At 34.3% G+C, this 10,309-nt stretch overlaps 1 protein-coding gene and 1 non-coding gene across 3 annotated transcripts; both read left to right on the top strand.

Annotated features, from left to right (window-relative positions):
• Positions 1-10,309, top strand: LOC105330946 (uncharacterized). Of its 2 annotated transcripts, XM_034455074.2 has the most exons (11): positions 1-120; positions 273-310; positions 418-487; positions 627-833; positions 1,349-1,486; positions 2,137-2,301; positions 2,383-2,420; positions 4,608-4,665; positions 4,756-5,034; positions 9,832-10,017; positions 10,123-10,309. In XM_034455074.2, the coding sequence occupies exons 1-11, from the start codon at positions 105-107 to the stop codon at positions 10,260-10,262; spliced, it is 1,335 nt and encodes a 444-aa protein (XP_034310965.2). In that variant the 5' UTR covers positions 1-104; the 3' UTR covers positions 10,263-10,309. The 2 variants fall into 2 exon arrangements, with proteins under 2 accessions (XP_034310965.2, XP_065940809.1); XM_066084737.1 differs by lacking the exon at positions 4,756-5,034.
• On the top strand, positions 5,042-9,027 carry LOC109619082 (uncharacterized). Its single transcript, XR_010713898.1, has 6 exons — positions 5,042-5,540; positions 5,733-5,932; positions 6,740-7,491; positions 7,593-8,031; positions 8,233-8,325; positions 8,418-9,027. It is a non-coding gene; the product is annotated as an uncharacterized protein (transcript).

Consider the following 10,309-nt stretch of genomic DNA (forward strand, 5'->3'; position numbering starts at 1 on the left):
ACCGGGTTCGAAATACTCAAAATACTTTTCAGCAGACGATTTTTGTGTTATGACATTTATTTATATATTTAACTAGTCATAGCAACAAATAACCGTTAGTGGAAATGAATTTGTTTCAACGTGAGTGAAACTTGTAACATATGTTAATTTACTGACTTGAAATTTGAAATTGAAACATGCACAATTGTAATATTATAGTATACATGTAACAGAACTGTATGTGCACATTATCGAAAAAAATCAACACAATAACAAATTTGAATTTTTTTCAGTTTTCTTTCTTGCTAGCTGTATGAAAATCATAGTTTTGGTAAGAATGTTGTTGTTTGCAATTAATCTACAACAATAATATTTAAAATATAATAATTAAACATGTCAAAAGCTGTCATGGTATAGTTTTCCGTTCTTTTATTTAAGGCATCAGATTCGCCATCTGAAGACAGAGGAAAATTGAGTATTGATAAAAAATACACGAAAAAATACTTCAGTAAGAAAAAAAAACTACACTCGTTATTTCGCTCTTATATTATAAATGATATACATGTAAGTGATTGTTGTGGCTTTCGTTTTGGAGTTTATGATTTTGTTAAAAAAAATTAATTTTTGTTTTTGATGAATTTTTACAGAAAAAGGATATCTAACCTTTGACGGTTTAATCAAGGTTGTGGGTGACGCAAAATTATTTGGAATAGCATGCTTACCAAATACAACAGTCAAACACGAAGATGGTCGGCTATTTATTAAGGAATTCATTATTTCATGCAAACATTTCTTTCTGAGATGGGCACCTGATTCAAGAAGTTATGATGCTGACAAGTTCTACACATTAGCTGGTAAAGTAAAATAAGAATATAAAGATAATGTAGTACAACAAATATAAGATTTAGTTTTTCTATGAAACCTGTAGAGATGAATGCATATTTTTGGATATCGTCTGTACTAATACGCGCCAGGCGGTGAAGACTTCTACAGATTTCTACCATGCTCGCTATCTTTATACTTATGAATCACAAAAGAAAGCATTTTATTGCTTAATAATAACAGTGTCAGAAAACAATATTCTTTGAACCATTTATGATTAATTCCAGTCAAAATATATTTCTTGATCATATTTTGTATTTCAAATATTAGTTTTATTCGATCGGCCCATTTGACAAACAGTTAATTAACTACAGTACTGAGATATTTCAGGGTCGTTAATGATGGCTTTTACTGTCTTTGAGGGCAAGACAATTTAAAGAGTCGGAATGTAAACTAATACATTACTACTGATATATTAAAAGACTTCTAGTACTAGTATGTCTTACATACCAGTTGAGTTTGGACTGATGCGTTTTCGTAATTCTAGAGGCGTCATACAATGCCAAAAAAAGATTTGGGGAATACAAGGCAAAATGGGAATCCACTGCACAAATGAAGGATATGCCAATTTATTTAAAGTCAGCGTTGGAGAGCAGAAATTTTGCTGAGAAGGTCACCTCTAACAGTCAGTATCAGTTCAAAACGCTCTGCATTATCTCTTGCATGACCTTTTTCCCTATCTTTGTCTTGATCTGCTGTAGAGTACATGAATGTGATATTCAAATCCCTATTGAATGTACGTACATGTATTCAATAAAAAATGTTTATGTATACTGAATTTATATTGAAAACCCATTTATACTGATTACTGAAGAAAGAAGCACATTAATTGTGTTGCTGCAGCTCATCAGTCAGGTCAATAAGTTGATATGTTAGTACAAATGTACATGTATGTAGTTATAGGCTCACATTGTCTTTATGCTTTGCTTCCTAACAATGAAATTAATTATTATTACATGTATTCTTTATGTGTGTGGATATTTAGTGGTATTTTCCTGTTATAATGTCAAAGACCATTGCCTATACAATTGAACTAGACGGATAATTTGCCTATACAATTGAACTTAACGGATAATTTATACAAATGCACTCGTGGCTTTAATATAAATAATGTAAACGTTGACTATAATTAAGTTATAACACAAAGATTTGTGTTATAACACTACATTATTTACCAAATAACTACTAGTAATCATAAACTTGTTGTTTGCATATTCAAATTACATTGAAAAACACTATGAATACTCTAAATATTAAATGTTTTTATTTTCTCAGGGTTTCACAGCATTATGGTTATGTATTTCATACTACATCGATGTGACCCAATTCCTGGGCGGTTTCTCTGTGAAAATGCAGTAGAAGCTCACCATGTAAGCAAAGGCAAAGTTGCTTTGTTATCCGACTTTTACAAACCCTCAGGCGAGGAATCATCACCAAAATGTATGTATGGATGTTCGACCTATCCATCTAAAACACTGGCCATAATTCATAAAATTTTATCCATCTTATTTCACGTTTCAGGCCCAGATTACAAAGACGAAAGCAAAGTCTACCTAATGGCAAGTTATTAAGTTATCACAGTTTCCAAATTGTTTTTTTTTTAAATATTTTTTGCATGTATACATCTTAAGACCATTACACCAAAAAGGCATGAATCGGACGTATTAAAAGAATTTGTATTTGTAGTTACGTTGTAAGTTTGTGACTCAAACTCGCACCCACTTTGAGGTTAGAAATGACCACTACTGGCAATCAAAGTGCAGGTCTTGAACAATATAGTTTATAACTTTGATCTACGACGCAGATATATTTTAAAATAACTTTTGTGAAAGGCGCAGTGTCATACAGAGAATGATTATATGGTGAGTGATATAATTAAAAGCTTTTATTGCTTTTTTTGTTTCCTTCATCACAAAATCTGGCCAAAAAACATGATAAATTCCAAGAGTCACGCATTTTAGTTTAAATGAAAGTCTACACCATGTATAATATCCCTTTATCAACAGCGTAGAGCTTTTGACAATAGCTTTGATATGGATTTTGATTTACTATTTTTTATATGTATTCGCAAATGGTAATTCTTCAAAGACGTGTATTACATATTGCATCAAACTTGTTATTCTTATTTTGACCGGTACCTCTTAATTCCAAGAAAAACTAATAAACTTTCTTTAACGATGCAATTTTAAGCGTATACAAGTAGGTGAAGTAACCACATTTTTATTTAACTAAACCGCAGTACTTTACATTTAATTTATTCCACACTGGTGAATGGCATATGAAAAACATAGACTTACACAGAAAGTTGTCTTTCAGAATCTTATGGAAGAGCCTTGAGACATGTATCCCAAGCTAACCCATAAAGAACCGAATTGCGCTCGTGTTCGATATATTTTTTGTAACAAAGGGTTTTGAACATTCTTTTTAGAATTTCCCATTGATTCGCCATTTTATTAATGACAAGTAATTTCCTAAACAAGACAAAACAAATGATTTAAAATGAAAATTGACATGTTGCTCGATCTGCAATATACAGGTAAATATCGGTATCTCGAACTTGGGGGGGGGGGGGGGGGGGCTCATCAAAACTTCGAGACATCCGGGGGTTGGAGATATCCGAAGTGGCTTTCCAATTCTAAATCTGTGATGTTCTTATGTCAACACTTTCTTTAGTACCGGTATATACCGAACTTTTCTATCAATAAACGAATAATCAACCATTTGATTAGATAGTTTTAGTTTGTGTGTTTTATTTGTGAAATATAATCCATATTTGTAAAAGCAATCAAATTATAAAATCAATATTTCGTCAACAATACGACTTCCCGTCCTCATCACTCTCGATGGTTCAGAACTTTGAATAGAAAGAAGCAGTTGCAATGTAATTTTTGAAATTCATCACATCGGAAACGAAAAATACGAATTTGAAAATTAAAAAAACCCATCAATAAATAATATAGAATTAACAATTAACATATTTTTATATCATATGTGTTTGTGAAATAACGTATCTTATATTAATTCATTACGCTCAAAGCTTTAGTACTCATATTGGAAACAACCCGTGTTTGATGAACCGGAAGTCACTTTACACGCTACGTGTTCAATACATGGACTGTTTCTGTTAAATTTGAATTATTTTTCTTTTCAATCTTCGTATTGGAATCATGCTTCATTGTTATTGGACCGTACATGAATAAAAGAAATAAACTCGATTCCGTAATTAATCGTTTTTGTAAATTGACAATTATCAATGTTAGATCGATTCTCCGTAAAGTGAGTTTTATTAAACACAATATCGGTAACCGTGGCTGCGTTTTTATCTGAATTTTATAAAAAGGGTACTTAATGTAAAAACTTACACCGTGCATGTACATAACAAGAGGCCCACAGGCCTTGACGGTTTCCTGAGTACCATAGTCTTTTTAACCTACCACTCCTTATCTAAAATAATAGTAAAATGGCAGAATTTTAGTACTCTTTGAATTGGGAATAAGAAAAGAACATACTGATGGACAAAGTCTTCAGTTCAGTTCGGTGTCATGGATGTTAGGATGATATTATATCAAGGTCAAAAACTTCGATTCAGGCTGTTTAAGTAACTTTTGGTCGTAAACTACCATTCTAAGTACAGTTTCCAAGCATAGATATTGCATGTATGCAAAGCAATTCATTGTTACATGTTTGCAGATATTTTCTGTCCATATGACAGCGTCTAGTGCATGTTCTTTGTCTTTCGTCCACAGCGATACGATTTAGTTGATGAGTATAACCGAAAAATGAAGGAAAGCGTCAACTCTGAAGGTACACTGTATTACTTTGAACTTTGTTATTTGAAAAGTATGCTTAAACAGATATCAACAATTACTTAGAGATGATTAATGTGATTTTTAGTTTTAGGATTAGCAGAAGTAGCTTATACCGCTGATGAGTTAAGCGAAAAGAGAAAGATGAATATTCGATGCCGTGTTCATCCAACGAACGCGAGGTTTGTAAAGTCTGTTTCGGCCTTTTTCATCCTCTACACGCCTTTGAGTAATGCGTCTCTAGCCCGCAGCTTACTGGTGGGATGCCAAGGCGAAATGCTGTGGACAGATCTGTACAGAATTCGAATGTTTCCACAATTTGAAAATCTGCTGAAGGAGAAGGATGCTAGCTGTACTGTTGGCCACGGTGTGTTGATTACATGTATTTGTTGCTTGTGTTGTATTTAGTCAGGCTTTATGAAAAAGGTACACATCTTATTGAACACCACGTCTGTTTTAAAAACCATTGAACGATGCAGTAATAGTATACATTTATATCCTTTGGATTTGTCTCTTCCGCATCCGACCTTTGCCAACAAATTAAAATTCCATATCCCAAGACTAACTTACTCCCAGTACATTATGTAATATATTTACGGAACAATACCCAAAGTGAGTCTAAGATCTGGAAAATAGTTCCAATCTCAACCTATGATTCTTGAAAATTTTAATATGAGATGTGCTTGTTAAGCACATCTCATATTAAACTTTTCAAGAATGTTTGAACATTGTAACTCGGAGAGTCACATGAAATGTGCGAGGAGTGTTATGACGAACTTCACGCTTCCAGGGGTTCAAAATTTATCGAAATCATCAGACACCAAACCACTACCTCAAGCTATTCCCTTACCAGATAAAGTGGCAAATGCAGAGGTGAGTAAATTGAAAATAATATTGTGCTTACTAGTGCAGAGAGACATGCTTCTTAAGGATAAGGGGGGGGGGGGGGGGCTGCCCAATCTCTCTGTTTAATTTGAATAGTATTTTACATGACATGGCAAGTGTTTAGATGCCAGTGACAACTTGTTAAAATGACTAACCAAAAGCTCTGGGTTCTCGTTGCAGGAAACCAGGCTATGAGTTGGGGACACTGGCTGAGCAATCGCTTCCCATGACCATGGCTCCTGTCCTTATCAACTTAACTAAAGAACTCGCAAAAGATAGGAAAGCTTTGCAAAATCTAAGCATGGATAGGACTAGTGCAACATGCAAGATGACCCATGGTTTAACTAAGACTATCCGTGAACGGACCTTGAAAACACTACGTATCAGTCCATTTTCATTTAACGAGGCCGAGTACAGAACGAGTACGCAACGCTTTCGCGCAGCGTTTCATTTGTATTGTGACGTCATCTTTTTGCTTGGTTGACGCCATGGCGTGATAATTTATACTGCAGATATTCAGCGAAATTTGTTGAAAATAGCTCGTTTGATGCGTAAAATTGATATTATATTGTGGAATAAACATAAATGTCTCGAAGTATAAGCTATATTTGGGCTCGGGTCGAAAACGTGAAGAGGGTTCAGCAAGCCTAGTCCTCTGTCACGTTTTCTTAACCCGCCTAAATATAGCTTAATTCATATATTTCAAGACAGTAACCATGTATTTCATATTAATGACCCTTTATATGTGATGTTGTATATTTATTTATTACTTAAATATATCTGAATGTTTTAATAATACTATAGAGATCACCATTTCCGCCTTTGTCAAATAAAGAATAGCCATTATCTGACAAATCTGGAAAATTCGGCATACAAAAAATAACTTTGATAAGACCCCTGGAACAGACCAGGAGGTAAAAGGTTTTTTTTATTTCACCATTTGATGCCTTTTAGCAATAACTTTAATATGTAGAACAGAAAAAGAAATCCCTAGGGCAGAAGTTAAAAAAATGTGCAAAATTGGTACATTTCAAGCTAAATCCCATAGGGTCCTATGTTAAAATTAACAAATTTTGAGATGACCCCTTAAACAAACGGTGTGGTAAATGTCTTATTTTTTTATCTTAAAATAATAATTATATCAGTAAAAGTTCTTGTAAAAAATTTCATTAAAAAATCTAGGGCAGAACAAATTAGACCCGGCCTCGTTAATATCGATGAAGCTACACCAAACAACAACAAGCATGTATTAGCAGTTTTGGTGAGTTACTTCCTTGAATCTGAGGGACGGATAGTCTTGGAACATTTAACTTCAATTGAACTTGCTACTGTGGATACATCATCTTTGTTGGAGGCAATAGATGAAGTATTTAACTCCAACGGTATTCCATGGGTTAATGTTGTTTCTATTCTCATGGATTCATGTGCAGTAATGAGAGGTTCCAAAAATGGATTGGAGAAAAAAATCAGAGAGTCAAAAGCCCCAGCTCTTTTAGACATAGATGGTGACATTTGTCACCGCTTGCATAATGCAAGCAAAAAGTTGTGTGCTCCATTTGATTACTGGGTGGAGTCCCTCTTTACAGATCTCCACACAGACCATCGCTGGTCTGTAGACTTGAGAGAAAAACTTGCTGAGGTCTGTGAAATTCTAGGGATAAAGTTTACAACACCAGAGAGATTTGTAAGTCATAGATGGACGACTTGTTATGATATTGCTGCTGGAACACTACGGCTCTGGGATGCATATTATGTCTTCTATTTTGGATTTCTGAAGTTGGAAGATAGAAAAATTTACAAGCCAGTTATCAGAAAGATTTTAAATGACAGGAAAGTAAGTGAACCTGCAAGAGCAAAACTAGATAGCGTCCACAACTACCTGAAGAAAAAGTCCATGACAAGTGATGGAAAGATGAGAAAAACACGGATTTTTGAAAAGGTAGTTTATTTTCTATTGAAAAGATATATTATCATGGAAATTAATATGTATGATAATGTCTGAATGTACATGATATATATATACAAAATTTGCTTTTGAAGGTGTTGTTCCAAGAAAAGAGAACTATCCTGGTGTTGCATTTCTACACTTCTGTTTTCCCAATTTTAAAGGAGTATGTTATGATGTTCCAAACAAAACAGCCCATGGTCCATCGGCTTTATGACAAACAGCTGGAATTATTCAAGGTTTTCATAACGTACTTCCTGAAACCAGAAGCTTTTACAAGAAGATCTGGAAAGCAGATGAAAGCTGTTGAGATTGAGGAAAAATTTTTCTCTCCAAAGAAGATATGTTTTTGGGTGGAAAAACAAGAAAGTTGATTTCATCAATGCCAAAGAAAGACTCTATTACTGAAATGTTTTTGGAAAAAGTGGTATTTGGCTATAAATGCTGTGGCATATATCTACAGAACAAATTACCACTGGATAATAAAGTACTTAGGAGTTTGAGGGCATTAGACCCAGATGCAAGACAAACATAGCTCTTTCTTAAAAGCTCTGAAAACTCTTGGTAATATAATTCCAAATAATGCCAAAGAAAGACTCTATTACTGAAATGTTTTTGGAAAAAGTGGTATCTGGCTATAAATGCTGTGGCATATATCTACAAAACAAATTACCACTGGATAATAAAGTACTTAGGAGTTTGAGGGCATTAGACCCAGATGCAAGACAAACATAGCTCTTTCTTAAAAGCTCTGAAAACTCTTGGTAATATAATTCCAGCTAGACTCACAGAGGAAGAAGAGGACTGCCTAGAAGCAGAAATACACAGGTACCTCAAGTTATTACCTTTGATGTATATTAATTCCTTTAATTTTTTTATATGATAGCCCCTCTATATATATATACATTGTACTCTTACAGATTTCAAGCTGATGACTGTCTGCCTCATGAAACAGAAAGAGTGGATTCCTGGTGGGGGGTTATAAAAAAATCTGGCCAGTATTCTGCCTTATCAAAAGTGGCCATAGCTGCCTGCGCCATCTTCCATGGACCCATTGTGGAATCATCTTTTAACACAATGGGAGATATTATGGATCCAAAGTCTTCCAACATGGCAGTTTAGACATATAATTCAATTCAAACTGTCAAATACTTCATTAAATCAAGGGAAACAACAGCAACAAAACTATTCAGGAGAGATGATTTTCTGTATGGACCAGTTGACAGACAGCTGACAAGAAACATGATGAAATCTAGTTCAACTTACAGGGAGAGGCTGAAGAAAAGAAATCATGATGAAATGGAAAGGATTAATTAGTTGCACGTGAAAAGTACAAGTGAAATGGACTCAAAGAAAAAAGCTAAGCTTACACTTCAAGCAGAAGCAGAAAAAGATCTGCAAGCCCATGTCAAGAAGCAGGCCAATCAAGCAAGATTACGAATTCTAAAGGCTCTGGTGGAAAAAAGAAAATCAAAACAATAATTTGTCAATTGAAGTTGTATTATAATAAATCAAGGATTTAAATGTTAATTTAGTTTCATTTTTCTTGGTCAAAAAATTGTCCTCAGATATCTCTAGAAATCAAATTTTAAGCTCTAAAATATGTGAAATCCCAGGAGCTTCCGGGGGGCTTCGCTCCCTTGGGCCCCCAGCAGGGCGTTGCCCTGCACCCACTGGGGGCCTGTAGCGGCCCCCAGACCCCCGACTGATTTCATTTCCTCCCCTTTCTTCCTCTGCTTATCACATCCCTGGCTTGAGATAAACGTCAGTCGTATATTTAATTACATGTAGATGCTGGATTTTAAAGTAATATGAGCTGTATTTTTTAGAATTTAATTTTGCTATTAAAACCTGCTAGTATGATAAGTCTGCATGTAACTTAAACTTTTATGATATTTATAAAAGAATCATTTAAGATTTGAAAAAAAATCATTAATTTCTGTCAGAAGAAAGATTTCTCTTCAAAGGAATACATAGCAGATCAATTTTTGTACAGGACGACAATAATTCAATTTGCTTCTGAAAGGTTTTCCTCACAAAAATATGGCTAACAGAAATTTAAAAACCGTGATATTTTTGTCATTTTAGTAGAAAATAACATTTTCGTAAAAGAATAAATTGCAGCTCACATTGCTTTATTTCTTGTTTGTCAATACAAGCATCTGTAACACTTATATTTTCTAAATATAATAAAAAAACCCAATCACAACAATCAAGCACAGAATTCTCACTCTCACTCGATAGTAGGATGAGAGATTAAAGGGGGGGGGGGTGGTCAAAAATATCACACTATGTAATTTTTTTTCTTCATATTTTGTGGTGTTTAACTTTCAGTTTCCAAAGCCGAAATGAAAGTAAACATTGTGTTGAATGAATGTGACGTACTGAGCGGGGCATTTCAATGTGCAATAGTAGTTGAAGACAGATTTCACAAATCTGTGATCTATCGAGGCATGTACGAACTGAAGGATACAGTAGCTTCAAAACCAGAACCAGGCTTGGAATGTAAAGAATCGAAAGGTAATTAAGAGAGTTACCAGTTAAAGCCAACTATGCATTTCTATATGTTTATGAAATATATACAGCATAGAGAACCTTAATGAAATGATTCGCTTTTAATTCAAGGTAAATCAGCAAATGCCGACGCGTCCGTTTCATTGACGGCAACGGGAAAATCAAGAAAGAAGGGCAAATCTGCTGGGTATAGAACAGTCCCAGAAGTTGGCTGGATGATGTTAATTTGGATTCTTTTGTTTATCCTATAAACAAACTGCTTGGTTATTTTTAAAGTAATAAATATGTTTGAACCATT

The sequence above is a fragment of the Magallana gigas genome, chromosome 5 (genome assembly GCF_963853765.1).
Source record: "Magallana gigas chromosome 5, xbMagGiga1.1, whole genome shotgun sequence".
NCBI classification, from domain to species: domain Eukaryota; kingdom Metazoa; phylum Mollusca; class Bivalvia; order Ostreida; family Ostreidae; genus Magallana; species Magallana gigas.